At 41.8% G+C, this 22105-nt stretch overlaps 3 protein-coding genes across 4 annotated transcripts; 2 read left to right on the top strand and 1 right to left on the bottom strand.

The window, feature by feature from the left end:
• Nucleotides 1–596: 596 nt before the first annotated feature.
• LOC143104236 (LETM1 domain-containing protein 1-like) lies at nucleotides 597–6482 on the bottom strand. The gene is made up of 9 exons (XM_076268204.1): nucleotides 6296–6482; nucleotides 5340–5458; nucleotides 5013–5128; nucleotides 4758–4840; nucleotides 4439–4625; nucleotides 3093–3194; nucleotides 2480–2632; nucleotides 1926–2022; nucleotides 597–1670 (listed from the first exon to the last, which is right to left on the bottom strand). Exons 1-9 carry the CDS (start codon nucleotides 6418–6420, stop codon nucleotides 1606–1608), a joined length of 1047 nt encoding a protein of 348 aa, XP_076124319.1. The 5' UTR covers nucleotides 6421–6482; the 3' UTR covers nucleotides 597–1605.
• A 544-nt stretch (nucleotides 6483–7026) lies between these two features.
• Nucleotides 7027–9304, top strand: cnpy2 (canopy FGF signaling regulator 2). 2 transcript variants are annotated; one of them, XM_076267721.1, is made up of 6 exons: nucleotides 7027–7098; nucleotides 7370–7475; nucleotides 7668–7783; nucleotides 7923–8120; nucleotides 8279–8375; nucleotides 8663–9304. In XM_076267721.1, the coding sequence occupies exons 2-6, from the start codon at nucleotides 7376–7378 to the stop codon at nucleotides 8704–8706; spliced, it is 555 nt and encodes a 184-aa protein (XP_076123836.1). In that variant the 5' UTR covers nucleotides 7027–7098; nucleotides 7370–7375; the 3' UTR covers nucleotides 8707–9304. The 2 variants fall into 2 exon arrangements, with proteins under 2 accessions (XP_076123836.1, XP_076123835.1); XM_076267720.1 differs by lacking the exon at nucleotides 7027–7098 and adding an exon at nucleotides 7105–7205.
• A 457-nt stretch (nucleotides 9305–9761) lies between these two features.
• LOC143103606 (citrate synthase, mitochondrial) lies at nucleotides 9762–20456 on the top strand. Its single transcript, XM_076267328.1, has 11 exons — nucleotides 9762–9941; nucleotides 11958–12005; nucleotides 12310–12417; nucleotides 12531–12596; nucleotides 13434–13565; nucleotides 13772–13960; nucleotides 14563–14762; nucleotides 15395–15524; nucleotides 16051–16152; nucleotides 17518–17727; nucleotides 18668–20456. The coding sequence occupies exons 1-11, from the start codon at nucleotides 9891–9893 to the stop codon at nucleotides 18836–18838; spliced, it is 1407 nt and encodes a 468-aa protein (XP_076123443.1). The 5' UTR covers nucleotides 9762–9890; the 3' UTR covers nucleotides 18839–20456.
• Nucleotides 20457–22105: the final 1649 nt, after the last annotated feature.

Here is a 22105-nt window from a genome sequence, read left to right as displayed (position 1 = left end):
CTTTAACATTACTTGGAAGGCTGTAATAAGTTAAGTGAGACCAGTTCTTATATTTCACCACACGGTGGCGATGCAAACAATAAAAGGGCAGAGCCGTACATATGCCGTATAGGGCTCTGCGTATCAGCACAAACTTGCACAGCTCTTTTTCTCTTAATGGCCTACCCACTATTCAGCTGTCTCCCATCAATACGATGCAATGCTTTCTACGGTGAAAATAAATATTGAACTGATATTGTGTGTTAGATGTAAAAATAAATTCGCTTGAGACAATTAGGTGGAATTCTAAAATAACTTAGACATCAGTTTCTATGTACTTATCTGATTTATTGCAAATATCAACATTCCGACATGTAGTGGTGGTATAGGACTGTTCCAGTACACATTGTATATTGTGGTCCCTGTATCGTGATGCAGATTTACAGAGTAAGTGCCAATACTTCCCTCTCACTGTCAGATCCCATGAGAAAAGAAATGGATACATTGACCAGATGAATAGCCTTAGTGCTTTGGCCCAACCAGTACCCAGCCTCACTATGCATTCGGTTTCAGTGCTAACCCTTTCTGAAAGTTTGAAGGGCATACTGCCAGCTCTCTTTTTCATTTACAAGCCAGTCTCATTTTTATTCGTTTTACAGAAGTATTAATTCCCCCACATCATTGGTAAACTTGCATAGCAAAACAATGACAACACAACAACAACTTGAAAAGAAACAGAAAAGAAACATCATATATGTATAAAATATAATTTAAATAATCATTAAATACAGACCCAAAACAATCCTGAGAACTTCAGACAATGAGGTAAACTGATGACTCTTGCCCACTCAAAAACATCAATGGTTAGCAACAAGGCTAACAAACTTCTTTTGAAGCAGATATTTAAAAAGAAGATGCCAACATCACACTCAACTATCTGCCGAATGAATGGCACAAGAATGAGCTTCAGGCTTCTGTGAAAGCTTCTAGAGTAAGCCTGTGTTGGCACAGTCCGTTGTAACTTACGCAATCCAAAATGTTCCTGTGACCACTAGGTATTCAATGAGATGATGCTGAGTATATCCCTTACATGATGCCACCTATTCTTCCCTAGTCAGGTAAGTCACTTTACCATGTGTTATTAATAGCAATAGCACATTACCAGTATTCATGTGTGTATATTTAGGAGAGTTTGATATACAGGCGCATCAATTTAAGGTTTATGGTTTCAGGTGGGGGAAACAAAGACAAAAATAGAAATAAAAAAACGAATTGTTTTCCTCTCTCAGACAGTAGAAGTGTTACCACCTGCCAATTCACTTAGGTGTGTGTGTGTGTGTGTGTGTACGGTGTGTGTGTGTGTGTGTTTGTGTCTATGTGTATGTGTGTGATCTGTGATGACTGGATTGTATTCAGGACTGGAATACTTAAACTCATGAGAGCAGACCGAGAGGCATACAAATACTCCCTCTGTGGGTGTAAACAGGGTCTTGTCCTTCGCAGGAACGTGCTTCTCTTGGTCTAAATGCAGCATGACATTTCGCAGTCATGAGTGTAGTCTTGCCTGTTGAGCTTGAGGCATGATGGCACAAGGAACCAAAGCCACTTCTCCTATTCTTCTCCTTCTCAATGTGCAGGGTAATTCACAGACAGCAGCACCATACTATGTAACAGCAAAGATGTCTCAGATTCTGTGCAATATGGAAGAACAACAGCCAGATAAGAGAAACTGTTAAAACGAATGTGACAGCTGAAAATCATAGACTGTGGTATGCCATAGTAAGGGCTGATCTCTGACAGATCAGACCATTGTGTCTGGTCCCCTGGCCAATAACAGTAAGAATTTAACATCTCATCCAGTCTATAACTAAAATCAGAGTGTCAGGTGAACTGACTGAGCAGAGTAAAAAAAAAACACTCATGTGCAATCACAGGGAGACCCTGACCTTTGACCTGGGAAGACAGCTGGAGCCACTGCTTAAGCCATTCTCGCCACTGGCCGGTGCTGAGGCTACTGGTATCAAGGCCCCGCAGGTAGCAAGCCTAAACAGTGGGGGAAAAAACTGGTCTTTCAATGCAATTCCTTTACATAGAGCCATTACTTATAGCCATTGTCTCTGAAATGCTTTACATAGGCCATGGCCTGATTCTCCACGAGTGACAGTGGCACTTCAGAAAGCAGACCCAAAACAGAGAGTCTGACAAAGTCAAGTAGTGCTTCCTCAATCAAACACACACTAAACAACTAGGCACTCCAAAGCCTAAGTTTAAATAGAGGAAGCAACTCCAGAACCAGCATGTCTGTTTAACAGTGAATGTGGTATGAACAGGTAGGTAAATAAATAAATAAATAAACAAACAAACAATAAACATTATTACCAGCATTCGACTTTAAAATAAAAAGACTAAGACTAAACACAATAACAGGGACTTGCAACACAGACAGTGTAAGTTAATTGCTTAAACACTCAAACATGTCGTATACGTCAACATGTCTGACCTCCTCGACTTCGGCGTCACAAAGCTGGTCCACGCCGAGGCTACTCAGAGCTCGGTCCAGATGCAGCAGTTCCAGGCCTTTGGCACTCAGCCGCCGGCGAGCCATGAAGGCAGGCAGCCACGGCGTCAACAACAGCTGAGAGGCGAGTAACCTCTGGGAGAAGGAGCAGGGGATAGGGAGAAAGAGCAGAGAGAGAACATATAGGGATAGACAGAAGAGAGAAAAAGAGAGAGAAGAGCACATGTTTACTTTCAAGTGATCTCCTGTGAAAGTATAAACAGAAGCTGCTGTCTTGGGAGGAATTACTTTTATTTTATCACTTGGGGAAATTTTCCTTTTACTTCATCACTTCCACACCCTATGTACTTGTTTTAAAAAGGTGTGACATGAAGTGACAACAAAAGCTGACAAACAGAAAAAATCCAGTATCTTATGCTCAGTGCTGAAAATGATGTCCCCAAAGAACTTCTTGAATTTCCCCTTGGGGATCAATAAAGTATCTATCGATCTATCTATCTATCTAACTGTAACATAAAATGAATACATGACACAAAAAACACAACCCATCAGAATCCACCTGGCAAACGGTCATTGACCCATCACACTGACTGACCATGTGGCTGTTCCTGATATTGTTGAATCCCAATGGGTGGTCACTGAAGACGCCCTGCACCAACCAGAGGTCTGACACTTCAGGGTGAGTCCCACTTTGGACCTGAGGAGAAGGACAGACACGTCACATGGGGTCAGTACATCAAAAAAGCGCTACTTTACAGAAACTGGTACAGTACCATGGCCATGAGGGGTTGTTTGTAGCACACTAGGAATAATTAGCTATGTTAGAGTTAGGCGGGGATCACATTGGCCAGCGGCAAGCAGCAGGTGTCCTATTGTTCTCTATCTATGGTTCAGCAGCAGAACGGTGGCAGCACTGGCGTTGAACAAGCTGAGCGCTGAACTTGGTTCATCTTCCAAAGTGCAACACGAATGTATTCCATTATCAGTTAAGGCAAACCATTTGTGTTACCATAGGAACGAGATAGAACTTATTATGGTCTGAGCGTTGCGTTACACTTGCCGCTGCCGCTGGCCAATGTGATCCTCCGCTTAAGGGTTGGGTGACTGAGATAATGGGAAGCTACACTAGTGGGACAGATTCTAGGGCGTGGAGAGCTTAACTCCACTAGACGAGATTCTAGAGCAACTCCCACCCAGTATTCAGTCATCCGCAAGGTACAGGTCAGCTCTTGTCAAGAGGGCGTGTCTAGAATATGTCTTGCAGAACCAATTGAATTTTAAATTGGAGAACTGGGTTAATATACCTTTGCTTATTCAAATCAACATATCTACTATGTTTTCTGTGAGTGTTCTGTATTCTTAACGTATTGTTGGGTATTCTGACCATGTGGTGATTATTTATCTGCCATCTCTAATTTCAGAGATACATCAGTGTTTCCCATACATCGACTTATTTGTGGCGGCCCACCACAATGTCAACATTGACCACCACACAATGATTTTTCCAGGTTGTACTAAATTGTGCTTAAATCTGGTTAGCTTCATAACCATGCTGCGCTAATATGTTAAACACTGTACATGCAGGTAAAAAATCAATAATTTGAAATTCAAAATAAATTCATGATGTTTAGTCTCTAGCCAGTCTGTAACTCAAAACAACAGAGCACACATCAGATCCATTCTAGATTAGATATACACCATTTAGAAATGCACTTTTTCAGTGTATTTAGTGTCTACGTGTCCATTCTGAATGCCTCCAAATATCTACACATGCAAGTTAGCATGTCAATTAATCAGTGAGGTCCTGCATGGTTAGTTCTCTGTCTGAATAGCAACCATTCGATTTATGTGTTCAAGAAGAACAAGGGAGAGGGAGGACTTCTCCCCCCTTAAATCACTACAGTGCTATCAGATAGAGAAGCATATTGAGCAACCAGGCACCTTGGTGCATAGGGATTGCAAGTGACTGCGGAGCATCCACTCCTCTACACATGGAATGGAGCTCTCCATGCCTGTCAGGATGGCATAGTGATGCCTGGCCCTCTGCTCGTGGTAAAGCTTCTTAAAGTCCTTCTGCTGCTGTGGCGTCCAAAAGTGGTGGAACAATAGCTGACGAGGGAAAAGGTACCTGGGAACCGCAGAGAGGGAGGGATCAATAGATGACAGATGTGATTCGCTGTTGTGGTTCCAACTCATTGGACAAATGCAAAATACACAAACAAATAAACAAAGTGTTATTTGTTGGTAAAGATGTACTCACATAAGGGTGAACACCAAACAGATAGCAAAGGGAGGCAGTGAAATAATGACCATAGGAATGGCCTTGATTATATCCTTACGCACCTGCAAGGGAGGTGGGGAGGGAGGGGACACAATCAGTAACATCTTAACAACACTGTTTCACATGCAATTAGGATTAAAATCACTAAACATAAAAGGGTGATATTCTTGGGAGATAAACTGGATCTGAACAATTTATGAACTACTTTGCCATCTTTGTCTTGTGCAACCCTACCAAACGAAGACGCTCCATCTCTCGATAAGGAAGCTCTTTGAATGGAATTCCATTTGTATTCATTTTTACTTTAATCTTCCTTGCTTCTGTCATATCCTCAAGCAGGAGCTTGAAACCTATATACGTATAAGAAATGTATGAGGGGGGAAACTATCATCAAACAACAAAACAAAACCCATCTCATCATATGTAAAGCAAAAAGCTTTGATTTTAAAATGCCAACACATTTATTCAAACTTGTGTAGTAGGAAATCTAAGAATGTCAACAAATACTTAAGATGGAACAATATACGATTTTCGAAGAGTAGAGTAGATAATGATACTTACCCTTCATAAATGTGTGATAATATACATAAAAGGCTGGGAAACGATGATCCAAGAAGCTCTCAAACCTGTCATTTGCCCTCTGCAGAATACCTTGTCGGGCATGGGATGTTGAGAACATCCTACAAAATTGAACATCAATACAGACAACTGAATGTGAAGATAACAATGCTTAGCATGTAGAATTCTAGCTGATTAGCTAAACAAAACAACATTTTAACAACTAAACATGGTCCCACCCTATTTGCTTTCGGGTAACGTTAACGTTGAATTATATCCTGAAATTCGCCATGCACACTGTATAGTTTCCAATATTCCTGACATTTTAATTAGATTTATTTAATGGTCAACAAAAAATTGCTAGGCTGTTGGATTAATCAATAATTTTAACGTTAGCCAGGTTCGTGACTCCCTGCATGTCTCAAGTAAATGTAACGTTAACGTTTTAAAGAATGAGCTTCCCACTGGTCATCCCTTAAATTTGGCTCAACCTTTGACTGGACTTTTTAAAGTGGTTGACATTTAACTCTTGTGCTTCATAGTCGGTAACTGATATAACACAACTAGACATTCTCTGACACAACACTGAGTGCTATGGCTAACGTGAACGGTTAACGTTGCATTTCAATAACTAGCGATGGCTAACGTTAGCTTGCAACTGAACATTGTGTTCCATCAAACTAACAACGTAAACTATAACCACCACTACATTGTACGTCTAGAGCGGAGTTAAAACACATGTCTGTAATCGTAGAGAAGTAGAGCTAGTTCTAAGTGAAGAGTGTCCAAATTTCTACAATAACATACATATGCCCAACCCTGTCCTTCCCATGGCTAATTCACTTTAACTTTGACAGCTAAGCTAGCTAGCTAACGTTATTCTTATGCCGGTGGCTAAGATAATTTGTCGGTGTGTCACCGTAGATTCCATCAGGGTCTGATAGTAAAACTACCGGTACCTCATTGATGTGACAGTCAGGACAGCCCTCTGTGATGAGCCATTGTATGTTCCATATGTGCATTGACTAGCACACCTAACTGTCAAAGCAATACAACTTCGGACGTGTGTCCCACACATCGCCATTGTGGCAAAAGATTGAAACAGGCGAGGTGTACGCTTCTGCACAGTGCACACCCATTCACAGACGGTTGCCTTGCTTTTACAGCGCGATTCACCCGATAGCGGTGAAAGTAAAACACCGTAATACATCTAACAACCTAGACCTTCTTGCCGGGTATGAACATGGGCTAATGTTGGTCTCGATATCCGCCAAAAGTGCATTTCATGGTTTTCGAGACCTAACCAATTCAGGTCTTTGCTCACCAACACATGTTCTTGTAGTATAATGTTGTGATGGCTACCTGCATTTTTCCACTGCTTTGCTTTACCAGACATTCTTTACTTTACTAATAAAGTAAACTCGGTCTTCTCCAATCTTTCTTTCCACATTACCACAGACAGTATGGTATGGTCTAACAGTCGGGGGAAAAAACTTTGACAACAACTAACTTCAAGGCAAAATGCAATACAAAGGGGCTGAATAATAGAAAATCGTCATCTATTTTAATAAACGGCTAGTGCCGATGATGAAGCGCAGGGTACTCGTCTTTGCATTTCGTTTAGGGGTCTTTTTAAAAATTCAGGCATATTCACGGACACCACGCGGTGTGTCTCGCTGTCTACGTCACCAGATTCAGCAAATGCCTTGAAACAGCGTGGAATCGATGCATTGTAGTGGTGGCTGAGTTTCATATAAAACAGGTAAGATCATAAATTGAAAACCGAATGAATGGACCATCATATGGGATATGCTCAATAGTTTAAGGTTGAAGGTTTATGGATTAATTTCCCCATCACGACTTTTCAAGGTAATAATGACAGCCGAACACAACTTGTAGCTGGAAGGAAACTGAGTCGTTCATTCTAGAACATGACATGCTAGCAGCAAAATATTTGGAATTTCATGTTTCTTCACATAAGTAGGCTAACGGTAAAAGTTATAGGTACTTAAATGTTTTTTTAACTCCTATAGGCAACGATGCGGACTTCTCTGTGGGCACTCTCTCTCTTCGTAATCATTTCTCTCCTCCACATCCACTGCCAAGGGGCCAGGCAATCACAGGATCTCAAATGTGGAGGTACACTTTGTATAACAGACTACAAATAATACCATTTTCATGAAGTCCTAGATGTTGTTTTCCTTGTAAAGTCACACATGGATCTATGACAGTGGCCATTCTAGTGTTGTGCAGCAAATATGCTTCAGCTGAATGATTGCATTTGCTTAAAAGAAACCGTTACTGGCATGTCTTCCCGCCTCATCATTTCAGCATGCAGGGCTCTTGTGGATGAGATGGAGTGGGCGATCTCTCAAGTAGATCCCAAGAAAATGATCCAGACTGGATCCTTCAGGATCAACCCTGATGGCAGTCAGTCTATAAGAGAGGTCAGGATCTTCCCTGCAGGTTACCTTAACTGTTTAGATCACATTTGCACAAAAAAATTATGTTTGTTTTCTGCAGACAATGTGTAAAAGTTGAATCGAGCTTTCATACATATTTTTCTACACTTTCCCCTCCTATCAGGTTCCGCTTGCGCGCTCTGAGGGGCATCTCTTAGAGCTCATGGAGGGCGTCTGCGAGAAGATGAATGAGTACGGGGAGCGGGTAGACCCCACGTCCAACCGCAAGACCTACACGAGAATCACCTCACGAGACGGCAAAGCTATGGACCTCTCAGATGGAGCCCTGGATTCCAGAGTCTCGGCCCAATTAAAGTTTGCTGTGAGTGATCGTTCTCTGCTTCTTCTCCCTTCCCTCCTGAATAAAATATATTGTAAACTTTTTCTGGCAGATTTGAATAATTACAGGTCTACCATGGACCAAGAAAAGAATGCAGTCTGATGCTATATGAAATTACTGATTCACCCTTTTTTTTTTAGTGTGAAACGATTGCTGAACAATATGAAGATGAACTCATTGAATTCTTCGCTCATGAGAATGATAATGTGAAGGACAAACTGTGCAGTAAGAGAACAGGTACAGTGATTATTCAGTTCTGGCCATGGCCTGAACCTTGCGTTAGCTTGGCCAGAATCAAGCCACTGATTTGTAACAAGACAGCATTTTCATTATTTCACCATCACTGAGGTTTACATAGTCCCAATGCACATGTGCTTTAGTAACTCCAACAGCCAGCAAGATCAAGGAAGTCCATCCACTGGAAATTCAATATCTTGTTTTTAAATGAATGTTCCACTCTTGTTATTTTAAGGATTCCCTGATGAGCACCGCTCACTAATCTTTCTTTTTGTTTCCACCCATAGATCTTTGTGACCATGCTTTGAAAATGCCCCATGACGAGTTATAACATTAAGCCTCCACTGAGATCCTCCTGTTGATGCACAACATTAGGCTCATCAGTAAGCAGTGGGGGTTAATCAACATTAAGACAAACTGTTTTTTTTTTCTGTAGCATAATTAATAATTTATGTGAAACCAGTGCATCAAATCAACACTTGACTTGTATTCAGGATTTATGTACTCTCAACTATTTCATGGACCTGTACACAAGAAGGATTTCTAAGTCTGTTTTTCACAGCACAGCTGTTTTTTGTACACCACTGTTTTGATCCTTAATATATCTGATTAATAGATTCAGATTTAAGTTCAGATGATCTTTATGTTTAATCTGAAGACATTTTGCAAATCTACACAAAATAAGTGTTAGATCAGGATCAGTTTTATATGTTACTGTTGGATTCAAAATGTACATTAATGTCATCACAAGTCCTGCCTTTGTCCTTTACTGAATTTCTCAACATTTGACATGCTTTCTGATTTTTTGTTGTTGTTGTTTTTTTGTTTTGTTATTTTCTTAAAGCCCTGTCTACATGTTACATGTTTTGGGATCTTTTTACAAAATACTTAGTACTTTCCTGTATGTCTGTCTGAGAATATACATTTCGATACAATTGAGAGTGTGTTTTTAATACAAGATTAATGTTTTTCAGTGTATGCTACTACGATAGCTTTACAAATATGCTATCTTGTATATTGGACAGAACCATAACCATAACCATATTAGCTACACAAAACACAGATCATGTATTGGTTCAGGTGAATAATCTCTCATCCATTCACAGCCAGTCCCATAGACCAGTCCAGTGTGCCTATTAACACAAAACACAATTGTCACCGTCACAAGTTCATAATCTATTCAGAAAAGGACTGTACGGTTCCCAAATGTTTTACTACAGTCTTGAAATGATATGCTATTGCATTTTTTTCTACAACCAGTTGGGTAGTTGTAGGTCTAATACAACGGTGCGCAACAATATTGCAGCTGTGACGCACTTCAATTCTATGCAGCAGTTGTTCATGACGTCACTGAAATGACATTACGCGTCGACCAATCGCACCTTTGGGCCCTTGGTACCTTCTCTCAACCTTCATCGCGGCTACCAACTCAGGAGGGGCACCTTCAGAAAGCACTGGGTGCAGTAGTTAAGTGGCTTAATATTTACCTACATCGGCATACCCCTCACATTCACAATGTCCCTACTGTCTGTAAGCAGGCTTGCGCCGAAGATCCTGAATTCAAAGGTAAGATTGTTGAGAATGAGTCCTTGCGTTAGCTTGTTGGCTAGCAACATTGTTCTCGTGTAGTGGCTAAAGCAGCTAGCTCGCTAGCTGTCTAACTCCTGAATAACCATGTCCTGTAGTAATACAAAAAAAGCATGTCAGTGCTGTCTAACGTTACAGTCGGGCAACTGCCCTTTTTGAGAATTAACGGAGTGTTGTGAATTCGTTACATCAATGCAGCACAAAATCGTGAAATGTGATATGAGTATGAAACGTTAACCGGTTATGTTTTAGCCAACTTAATTGCAAAAAGGCTAGCAGGGCAGCTACCTTCCTAGCCAGTCAGTCTGTATCGAAGTTGTTGGGTTTGTTAAGCCTCTAAGCGTAAATGTACTCAGTTGACTTCTGCACGACATCGGCGAGTTTCTCATAGGCTGTACACCTAGTTGTCTGTTTGAGGTAGTTATGGTTTAAATGCGGTAGTATAACGTTATGTCGTGTAAGCCCTGAACTCCTCCACTTGCAGCATTAACGTTACACCTGATAACCTTGTAATGTACCTTGATGTGATTGCTGACTGTCTTGATTGTTAGCCAGCAGTATGTTGAGTTTGCCACTCAAAGTGTCTGCTTCGATCAGATCGTGCAATTGCTCTGATTGGCAAGTAATGGTTAATCCTACTGGATCCGCAATTGCAGTAACATTATCTACTACGAATTATATTAGTAATAGTTAAGGCAAATCTTAATAATATTTCGCAAGCCTGCAACCCCCTAGCATTTAACCGAGGATAAGTTCATGGAAAAGTACTCAAGTCGCATGGTGGGTCTACAGTCTGCCATGACAGTGCTAACCTTTTACCCATTTAATTTTTTGTGTTATTAGGGCTATTGATTTTTTTTTTTTTTTTTTAAAGACATGTCTTGGCAAAAATGAAAATGCAGCGCTAATGTAGAGATATGACATTGCTTATTTTGAGAAATAACTTAACATGCACGGACGTAATGTGGATGAATGAATGAATTATGCAATTGCGTACGCCCCGTTGATTGTCCGCACGTCAGCTGACATGTATGGTGTACACACCCAATGGTTAATTTTCTAAAGGCAGAATCAACATGAACCTCATCTTGGTAACCCATAGGCCGCGCCAGGTTCCAGTGCCTCACTGTCTTGTGTCTTGAGTCAAAGTTTAAAGTTTGCGTTGCCATTTCTGTCTCAAGGTCAGGGTACACAGCTCTTTGTAAAGTCCAGGAAGCATAGCTTAGCTGAAGGAGGGAATTGCACGCATGTATGACTGTGGAGTGGACAGTATTGTTCATCTCATGGCTATGAGGAGGTCTGTGTGTGAATAACTGTGCCTTTGAGGACCTAGCCTATGTGAAAATAAGCAGTGTGCTGTTATTGTTTTGGATGTTGTAAAATATTTCAATAAGTTCCCCAAAATCAACTTCTTTTTATGTAATATTACAAAATGTGTTTAATGGAAAGTGAAAGTCAAATGGTTCAGTTTGCCTTCTTGTGGATGGGCAGATAGATTTAGTTACTGTATGATCCTAACTTGTTTTCATACCTAAGGACAGCACTGTCCATTATTGTTCGATGCAGCAGTGCACCTGTGTTATCTATTAGAAAGATTTAAATGATGTTCAACTTGGTTCTTCTCAGTTGCCTGTACTGATTCAGTAGATGTTGTCTCTTAAAATGTAGTGTATAACGACACTAGAACAAAACTGACACTGTTGGGCTATTTTATCACAAGTCCCAGTCTGCTGCCATACAAATGTCTCAGTTATCTTTCACACTACAGATAATCAGACTTAGATGTGTCCATTGAGGTTGTTTAGAGTCATCCCCACATATTTGTAATGTCATGCCAATAAAATTGTCCTGTTTCTATAAACTACTAACCTTGCCCTATTCAGTTAGTAAAAGATGGATGGTGGATTGTCCAAAGTGAAGGGTACGTCAGTGTTGCCATGTGTGTGCATGTGTGAAACCACACCTCTAACCGCCTTACTTTATTTATTTTCTTAGAGTGCAGCTTGTGTCTTTGTGGCAGCAAGGAATGCCTCTTCATCATCGGTAAGAGTTCTGAATGTGTGTGCTTATGTATGTTGGTATTGTGTCTTTATGTTTGTAAAGAGTGTAGACTAAATCCTCACATGGCTTAAACATTATTTTTATAGTAATCATACTATACACTGGTGCTACTTGCAGTTCATGATCGCAAGGTTTACATGTAGAAGCTAATCAGATTTCTAAGACATGAAGTCTGTCCATTCTCTCTTCACCTCAGAACTGTTGTAATTACTGTAGTAATGTAATTTATATCTTGAGGCCTAACTAAGCGGTGCTCATTTTACATTTTGATTGAATTGCTGTGCAGAACCTGAAAGATGTTCTGGCAGACCTCATTCCTAAAGAACAGACACGCGTCAAGAACTTCAAACAACAGCATGGCAAAACCAACATCGGGCAGATTACAGTGGACATGGTACGTTCATCATATTGCCTTCTGAATGTTACATGTACGTTAGCTTCTCCCTTATGTCTTTGAGTATGTGTTGAGAATAATAATTGTGTGTGTGTTCGTGTTTGCACCCTCAGGTGTATGGTGGCATGAGGGGAATGAAGGGTCTGGTGTATGAGACCTCAGTGCTGGACCCAGACGAGGTGAGTGGCTGTGAGTGTTGGCCTTGTCATAGGAGGACCATATATTATTGTATAGTTTAAGTACATACGTACATTTTAATATTGAGGTTAGTTCTGCAGTGTTATTGCAATAAATATGTGTGTATTGCACTAACATAGTAAGCTGTGTGTTGGGCATTTCACAGTGTTGTGACCTAAATAAGAGTGCATCTGGTGGAGTTTGGTATTCCCACAATAATATTCCCTGACTCAGTAGAAGTGTTATTTATGAAGACGTTTGTGGCCTTAAAAAAAAATGTGTCTGGTCAAGCAGTTTGACCTTATATGATCTAAAATGGTCCGGTTTGTCACTTTAGAGAAGCTTTCATGCCAAGACTGACAATGATGTTTGCAGAACATCCCTTCTGTTTCAGGCCCCACGTTGTGTCTTTGACTTTTTCTTGACATGAAACAGCACAAACACACACCCATGATATAGACGAGATGTTCAAATAATTCCAATAAAAAAAAAAAACATGATCTGTTGTTTTAGTCATCAGACAATAGAAAATTATTTAAAAACAAAGACTTCAGAGGGTCCTATAGAAAATGTATTGAGAGCATAGGAAATGAATGTAAATAGCTGAAGAACAGATGAAGGACAGTTATAATGTTATGAGTTATGTGAGGAGTAATTCAGCTGATGGTAACATTAGGTAGTACAGTGACCTTAAATGTATATATGTTATCATTATGATGTCCAATCGGACATTGTGAAAAAGGTGAGAAAAGGATTTTTATATTTGTCACTACACCTTCAAAAAACCTTCAAAATGGAAACACCGCTGTGCTGATTGGTCTGTTTCTGGTTTCTGTCAGGGTATCCGTTTCCGTGGCTACAGCATTCCAGAATGCCAGCAGCTGCTACCCAAAGCAGCAGGCGGGGCAGAGCCACTGCCTGAGGGCCTCTTCTGGCTTCTGGTGACTGGACAGGTGCCCTCCGAAGAACAGGTTAGTGACCATCTGTGTGTGTGAGAAAGGGGGGGAACTGTTTAAAATGTGGTATCATATCTGAATGCAAAAGTGTGTGTGTGTGTGTGTGTGCCTGCCTGTGCTTCATAGTGTATATATAGTAAAAATAGTGATTGCCTCAAAACAGGCAGCGGCACCTTGCAATGATTAACACACAAGACGCGTTTGCGCCCATGTTGATACAGGCCAACTGGTTGTCCAAGGAGTGGGCCAAGCGGGCCGCCCTGCCCTCCCACGTGGTCACCATGCTGGACAACTTCCCCACCAACCTGCACCCCATGTCCCAGTTCAGCGCCGCCATCACGGCCCTCAACAGCGAGAGCAGCTTTGCACGCGCCTACTCCGAGGGAGTAAACAAGGCCAAGTACTGGGAGGTGAGAAACACCAGCCTGAAATTGTGTCTGAAATTAGTTATCAGTTGCTCAGAGAAAAGTTCAGAGGTTTTGTCTGTAATGGTTTTTATTGGGTTATTCAAACTCTCATACACAAGTAATTACCCTCACCTTTAAAGAGGTGGTTCAGGATTTTGGACATAGGACCTCATTTCCAAGTTAGCAAGTGTGATATTTATCTGTGGAGACCGTTTTCAACACCTTTCATCCAGTCCTTGTAGTCGCAGAGTCCGTAGGTGCTAGGCTAGCGCTAGTCATCAGTATGTGTTCGCATTTACATCGATAGTCTGGCGTTATAATTTATTTGCCTCGGGTGTACTGTGGAGTGGGTAAGACTGTTTTTAGTGGCAGGCTAACACATACTGTTGACTTGCGCTAGCCTAGCACCTGTGAACTCTGCAACTAGAAGGACTGGATGAAACATGTGGAAAACGGTCTCCACTGATAAATATCACACCACCCCTTTAATTACCCTCACCTGTTGCACAATGACAACTAGAGCATCTTTTAGAAGTGTAGAAATGACACGTGACACTGTGTGTGTGTGTGTGTGTGTGTGTGTGTGTTCCCTTCCCTGTGTCTAGTTTGTGTACGAGGACTCCATGGACTTGATTGCCAAGCTGCCATGTGTGGCTGCTAAGATCTACCGCAACTTGTACCGCGAGGGCAGCAGCATCGGCGCCATTGACTCGGGCCTGGACTGGTCCCACAACTTTACCAACATGTTGGGCTACACCGACGCCCAGTTCACCGAGCTCATGCGCCTGTACCTTACCATCCACAGGTCAGCCCCCCGCACACACAGAGGCTCCACTGTGTTTAGGTTAAAGCACGTCCGCTATCCGGAACTCCACTACATGCAGTTTAAGGCACTGCTTAACCCCATGGGAGCTTCACATTATGCCGCCTGTCCAGGAATGTCATTTTAAGGTCATAGAGCAGGCATTGTTTGAGAGTAACATTTGCATTTTAGTCTTCCTTAAATTAAAATGTATCTGAAGCTTAGGGCCCTAATATGAATGACAGGCAAAGTGAAAACTTGCTCAGCGATGTGTCTTGTGCATGAAGTAAAGCTATCGTGTGGAAGGAGACATTGTGCTGATCCACTGATGTTTTTGCTCAGGATCTTGGTCATGGTATTAAACAAAAACAAAAGTAGATTTTGCTTTTTGGTTATTATCCATTAGTTATCCTGTTTGTTTGGTATCAGTCTGTTGGTCTTTTCAAACATGCCTATCTTTCATCATTAAGTAATTTGTCCTAATGTTGTATCAAAAAATGTCTACCGTACACCAGACAAAAAGCATACTCGCATGCTGTGGTTATTTTGCCTGTTTTTTTTGTTTTCCCCCACTATGTGGAATGGCAGGTGATTTAATGGTTGGCATTGTTTGTATGTGTGTGTTCTGGCTGCAGTGACCATGAAGGAGGGAATGTCAGTGCCCACACCAGCCATCTGGTGGGCAGTGCCCTCTCCGACCCCTATCTTTCGTTCAGCGCGGCCATGAATGGTCTGGCAGGACCTTTACACGGCCTCGCCAACCAGGTGTGTGTGTCTGTGTGTCTGTTTATGAATTCAGCCAGTGTTCTGGGCTCCACTCAAAGAGGTCATTAGTCTTGTTCACTGAAAAATATTGTAGGTATTTCATCATTGAAGGGCTTCAGATTATTGCATTTCTAACACACTAACCCCATTTACCAGTGGCATATCATGTCTATATTCTGTGTTGCATTGTTATCGCTGTCAGCTTGCAGTAATGTCTGGTTGGTTGTCTGTTGTGACTGACTGTAGTAGTGCATGTCCACATGTGTGTTGATCTGCTGAAAGATTCACATAATCTGTTTTCTGTTGTATTGTGACAGACGTGGTCTCACGCCATCTGCAGCTATTTTTTAGGTGTTCAGGCATGCTCTTGTGTTCAGTGTCCATGTCTATGTTATTTTGCTGGAATCTTCCCGTGTTGTGTTGTGTTGTGTTGTGTTGTGTTGTGTTGTGTTGTGTTGTGTTGTGTTGTGTTGTGTTGTGTTGTGTTTGTAACTGCGATGTTGTGACTGCGTCTGACTGTTCACAGGAGGTGCTGGTGTGGCTGACGGCGCTGCAGAAGGAGATGGGTGGCGAGGTGTCGGACGAGAAGATGAGGGACTACATCTGGAACACGCTCAAGTCAGGAAGGGTGAGTTAAACATCACACACTGGAGTCAGGCAGCGTGAGTTTAAGGTAGTTAGTTCGTTTGTTTGGAAAATTCAGTTTCACACCCACTGAACATAAAACTTCACAAGTTACATCTTATAGTTCACAGTACAGCTAGCTGGTAACATAAGGACATAAACATAACATGGCACGTAAGTTAAAATATATGCCATGACATAACACATGCAGACATCACACACTCAAGTCAGGCAGAGTGAGTTTAACAGTCATACTGTAGCACAAGTTCAGAGCTGACCCTGGGATTATTTTCCCCAGTGGCCCACACAGAGAGGAAGTTTTAAACATGGCTGCTTTGAGACCTAGTCTGCATGTTCTGCGGATGTGAAGCGGTTGGACCATATATCTGAACAACATAACCGGCCATTTGGAACTCCGAACTTAGCCGGCTCTTACGCTACTCGCCTCCTAGTATTTCCGACGGACATTATGTAAATGATAAAACGAAGCGAAGAACATGTGGAGATTCTGTTCATGTGTGTGTTCAACCACGTTCAACCTGTTCAACCATGCAGAGATTCTGTTCATGTGCGTTGGTGTCGTTCACACATATGACCGCATAATGTCAGCATGTTAGCATCATATCTGAATCACCCAAAGGGTATGACCTCTGTTTGACAAAGCTATACATTTACAGCGGAAGACGTGTCTGAAAGCAACTCTTGATTGACTCACAACATACACAACACGCTTTTGGGCAAATACTCCCCCGGGATCAGAATGTACTCGTCATAACGAAACCAGTGTCTGGATTGAGGAGGAGTGAGTTTTTTTCATTAAAGATCACACAGAATGGGAAAACGTTTTTACCTTGGCATTGTTGAATAAGGGAGTGTTCGGTGCATTAGCCACAAAGCTGCATACCTTATACCATATGTTAACATCAGAGAAGAAGGTAAACTACTCTGTTCATCCATTCTATGTTCTCCTTAAGGGTCTTCGAGGTTTTAAGATACAGATATTAGTTGTAAATGACCCAATTCTATAATTAGGAGAGTTGAGGCCTTTTGTGAAGGTCCATTAAACTGAGTTCATTTTCAGTGTCTGCAGTGTACCACCCCCTGATTGTCAGCCCAACTCACTAGCTGGTGATTCATGGGGCAACGTTGTGAGCAATGTTTCTAAGTGTTGTGGTTCTGGCACATTCCCATTGATATTGGGCAACAATTTATTTTCTCGAGAACTTTAATCATCAGTAGGCAAATCGTCATGATCATCCAATCAGAATAAATGGAACTGGTTATGTGGTTGCACAGCAACATTGCTCAAGAATTTGCCCCTTGTATCATCACCTCTCTGTCTCTGTCTCTGTCCCTGTCCCTGTCCCAGGTGGTGCCAGGCTATGGGCATGCGGTGCTTAGGAAGACAGATCCGCGGTACACGTGCCAGCGTGAGTTTGCCCTGAAGCACCTACCTAACGACCCCATGTTCAAGCTGGTGGCGCAGCTCTACAAGATTGTGCCCAATGTCCTGCTGGAGCAGGGCAAGGCCAAGAACCCCTGGCCCAATGTGGACGCCCACAGTGGAGTCCTGTTGCAGGTAAGCCTGCCTTTTCTTGGTCAAATAAGAAATTGGATGGCAATTTTGTATGAGTATGAATAATTATTGGCTTAACTGTAGCTAGCATCAGGTACTTGTTGCTTGAGGTTACTCATTAAAGATGCCGTTTTAAGCTATCTTTGCTGTAGATGAAGATGCCAGCTCTGCTCCAAGACCTGTAAGAGTACTTGCCACAGGTTTGGCCACAGGCCTCTACCCATAACTGAGATGGGATGCCTGCCACAGGCATGGTGATGCAGGCTGAGTTTTTAAAAAGATTGTTGCAGCATTTACTAAAAGCCCAGTGCTTATTATCAGCACCAGTATGCTACAGCATTCACTACAAACAAATCCCCTTACTCAGTTCCATTGGCAGTCCCCCATGTTTTAGTCATGGAGAAGAATTGGTATATTAATCTGCAGTGAAGACCAAGTCATGAAGGATGCAGCTGTTACATTGTGTTATATCAAAGGCTAATGCAGCTGGCTTGCAATGTGCATGAGCACCTAATTAATTTAAAAGTCCCAGGAGATACACCTTGTAAGAATTAACCTGTCCCCCTTGGATAATCCCTCATGTAAAAAAAAGGCTACTTTAAAACCTTCAGCTGTGGAGATTGTGAAGTGTGCCGCCGACTAGGACTGTGCTCTTAATCAAGATTGAATTTCAATCACGACATCCAATGATTATATGAACAACATAATCAAGACTGAATAATTAATTTGTCAACGATACTCCCATTTTGTGTGCACCCCTTTGCTGTACAGTGGCAACTGTTGTAGAACAGTTATATATACTTTTTTTTTTTTCAGTAGATGAAATAAAATAATAATTTTAGAAAGTGCATGGTGTTTCCAAAATGGTTGAGTACTCGTAACAATGATTTTTGCCGTTCTCAAGCAGCCTTATTGTGACACTGGTGTGTTTTATCTTCCTCAGTACTATGGCATGACGGAGATGAACTACTACACAGTGCTGTTCGGCGTGTCCCGCGCCCTGGGGGTCCTTGCTCAGCTGATCTGGAGCCGAGCCCTGGGCTTCCCACTGGAGCGCCCCAAATCCATGAGCTCTGATGGACTAATGAAATTGGTCGGAGCCAAGTCCGGCTAGAGGAGCCGGAGGAGGAGATGGAGGAAGATTGGGAAAATGGAAGAGCTGAAATTTGGGATTGGGGAGAAAAGGGAGACTGGGGCTTGTTTTTCAAAAGGAAACCACATCACTTTAAAGAACTCAAAAGAAGGGCCAACAGATAGCTAACTTATTGTTAACAGGGCAGTAGCTGATGATTACACAGACAGTCAGAGTAGATCTGTTTGTTTTTGTGGTGTTTGGGTCTGGGGGGAGGGAATAAGGGTAATTATTGAGGAAATATAGACTTTAACTTGGCATAACAAAGCTATTCAAATGTACAGTTGACATGTTGCTGTTTAAGTTGGGGCCCGGCAGGCGAAGACTAGTGTGGATAACCAGTAAGGTAATTTTAAGATCTTTAAGGTGTATGTTAATGAACTGAGAAGTATCCCGTTGGCCTTTTCATCCCAGCTCCAGCTAATAATCAAAAATGGCTGATATTTTTGTTTTGTTTTGTCCATCTGTTTGTTTTGTTTGGTCTCTTGTCCCACCTAGGTTTGGCATTTTAGGATGTACATTTGTTTGATCTTTGTCCTTCCAGAGTGTAATAGAAGCATCTCTTTTTTTTTGTTTTATTTCTGGGTGGGTATGGGAGGGTGATAGTATTTTCCAGCTCCAAGTGGTTCTGTCTTGACTTAACCCTGGGAATTCTCGAAAATAATAATTTTGTTTTTAAAAAAAAAAAAAACCTGGGCTCTGAAACATTACCGCTTGCTCTTTTAAGCCCTAATTAGAAACTGGGAGTCCCTAGCTATCTGTAGCATCCTCTATACTGCCTCCATAAGCAATAGGAGGAGCATTAGGTATATCATCAGGGGCTCGCCACAACAGTATTAGAGCGATGTGCTGGCCACAAATTTCCTTTAAAATGAATGTATAGCAGAATAAGAACACCTTCTGTTATAGGGAAACTGGAAAAACCACTTTTAATTTGTACCGCAAAGAAAAGAAAGCATAATACACTCCAACAAAGCAAAGGTCTTTTTTTTTTTGTCATATAACCACTCATATTCAACCAAACAGCCCCAAAACATATTGAAAACCCCAGCTCCTGAACAAAATGTGTGCGTGCGTGTGTGTGTATGTGTGCACTGCTTCCCATCCAGGTGCTATATCCAACCAGATATTTAGGAAATCCCATTCAACATTCGTAGTGGGTCGTGTCCATTGGACAGCTTGGGATTCAGGTTTCACCTTAACAGAAGATGTCGATATCCCGACGTCTTACATTTCATTGAATACTACTAATAAAAAGATGACACATTCAACAAGAAATCAAAGGCCTGAAAATGCCTCCTAGATATGAGTATATGAAGATCTGTATTCTAAGTTGAACACCAATGTGGAATTGATTTTGCCAGAAGAACATACGTCCATGCATACATACTCATTTAATGTCTGTGCTGTATTGTGACGCAACTAAATAACTACCAAATATGGACGATGTTCAGAGGGGAGTTTTTACACGACCTGGTAGGCATTGTGTGGAGTTCGTACTTGTGGGGGGTGGGGGCTTATTCAAGTGTTGGCAGATTACTGCATCTGTAAATCTCACCTTGCACCACTGTCAATAAAGCCTGACTCCACTTGAGTTTAACCACAGACAACCTCTACGCCAGTGAATCTTCACATCACTGCGTTTCTTTTCCACCAGGACTGAAGTAAATGTGTGTGTGGGGTGGGGCACACAATATTGTGGGTTATGAGTGTCTTTGAAGTCGACTCAAACCGATAAATACCACATGTTGGATATACGGCCATCACACCAAAAATGAGGTGGAAAATGGCATAGCAGAAATACCGGTACATCACACTTACCCTGCAGGGGTTGCAGAAGTGTAGATTTGAGCTATGGTTTAACAGATTGAAGCATACTATAAGCCCATATGTCATGAAAATCCTGAAACAAGAGTGGAACGCAAGTGCCACCAGTCTCCCCAAGGGGATGTGGCCAGGAGGATATGAGTGAAGCCATAAATACCAGACTAACGATCTGGGCCAACAGCTGTGAGAAGAGATGTTGGAACAGAGATATACATTGATAAATTAATGCCTCCACCATTTAACAATAGGTTAATCCCATTTGCCAGCCATTGTCAATATTCAGTGAGGAAGCAAGCCATCTTTTTCCCCTTACTAAGCAGTACCCTTTTGGCTTCTGCCCAGTTGTCCCCCAGAATAACTGGAAGAATAAAGGCCTACATGTAGGCCTTCTGTGTGATGAGAGGGGGCTTTGTGTCCAGACCATAGACCGGCCCTTGTGATAGAGCATAGTCATTCAAGCTCCGGTCACTTCAGTCTCAAGCATTCCCTCTCTAGACCTCCAAGGGGCGCTGTATTATTCTGTCACCCAGTCATATATATATCTCTGTATACAGCTCTGCTGTCACCCTGAGAACAAGGCTGCCTGGAGTTGAGACCTTTGATCTGTACTACTACAGCACTGTCGGATCGTCAAGGCTAGACTTAAAGGGCTACTACGTGTTGCTTTTCTCTACATAGATCCTCTACCAATGGGTTCCTAAGGGATCAGGCAAACTATAGTACTGCTTCCTTCTCTGCTTACAGCTGTTCTGCACACTTAAGTTTTCAGGGTCAGAGAAACACAATTGAGAGGAATGACACTGAAACAGGAAACATCACGCTCTGTGAGTAACCGTGACTAATTTTTGAGGCCTTTTTGTTTGTAAATGTGAAAATGACAAATCATCTCTTTTTTTAAAATCTCAATAACAAGCTACACCAGATCTGGTTACTGTGACTAAATATTTCCTGTAGAAAACTTGTCAGGGTTGCAGTAGGCGCTGCTAGTAACTGCAAATTAATAGTATAGTCAGGGTGCGATTTGTAGGGGGGGATGGTGAGGATTTCCCCCCCTCTGGTTTTCCTATCCCTACCTCTGCTAAATTATTTTTATTGTCGGGGGGGACCACATTTATCCCCCTCTGCCCCTCATATTGATTAATGCTACTTCATATAAGTAAAGCGCTGCAACGTGAAAACAGTCTAGTAGGCTAGCCTGGTGACCTTTGCCCTGCTCACTGTAGTTTTTTAAACTCGCCTAGGGTCTCTGGTCGTGGTGGTGGTCTAATTACAGTGTTTAAGAACAGTTTTAAATGTAGAATTGTACCAACTGATCTGTTTTCTACTTTTGAACTACAGCTGTTTAAGATCAATGCATCTGTACTTTGTGCCTTAGTCTACCAGCCACCAAAAATTAATTGTAATTTCATTCAAGAATTTGCT

This window comes from Alosa pseudoharengus, unplaced genomic scaffold, assembly GCF_046254945.1.
Source record: "Alosa pseudoharengus isolate Yale_2024_CS ecotype anadromous, Long Island Sound unplaced genomic scaffold, YU_APseudo_1.1 YU_APseudo_1.1_scf_5, whole genome shotgun sequence".
Classification (NCBI taxonomy): Eukaryota; Metazoa; Chordata; class Actinopteri; order Clupeiformes; family Clupeidae; genus Alosa; species Alosa pseudoharengus.
This window is presented reverse-complemented; position numbering and strand designations above follow the sequence as displayed.

Bases quoted from the DNA above. Each gene is read 5' to 3' on its own strand.
- LOC143104236 (XM_076268204.1), bottom strand. From the start codon at position 6,420: ATGGCGATGTGTGGGACACACGTCCGAAGTTGTATTGCTTTGACAGTT. The intron at 5,129-5,339 runs GTAAGTATCATT...ATACGTATATAG, and splicing joins TTATCACACATTTATGAAGG to GTTTCAAGCTCCTGCTTGAG. The intron at 4,841-5,012 runs GTAGGGTTGCAC...CCTCCCTTGCAG, and splicing joins AGATGGAGCGTCTTCGTTTG to GTGCGTAAGGATATAATCAA.
- cnpy2 (XM_076267720.1), top strand. From the start codon at position 7,146: ATGCTCAATAGTTTAAGGTTGAAGGTTTATGGATTAATTTCCCCATCA. The intron at 7,206-7,369 runs GTAATAATGACA...TAACTCCTATAG, and splicing joins CCCCATCACGACTTTTCAAG to GCAACGATGCGGACTTCTCT. The intron at 7,476-7,667 runs GTACACTTTGTA...TCATCATTTCAG, and splicing joins ACAGGATCTCAAATGTGGAG to CATGCAGGGCTCTTGTGGAT.
- LOC143103606 (XM_076267328.1), top strand. From the start codon at position 9,891: ATGTCCCTACTGTCTGTAAGCAGGCTTGCGCCGAAGATCCTGAATTCA. The intron at 12,006-12,309 runs GTAAGAGTTCTG...ATTGCTGTGCAG, and splicing joins GGAATGCCTCTTCATCATCG to AACCTGAAAGATGTTCTGGC. The intron at 17,728-18,667 runs GTAAGCCTGCCT...TATCTTCCTCAG, and splicing joins ACAGTGGAGTCCTGTTGCAG to TACTATGGCATGACGGAGAT.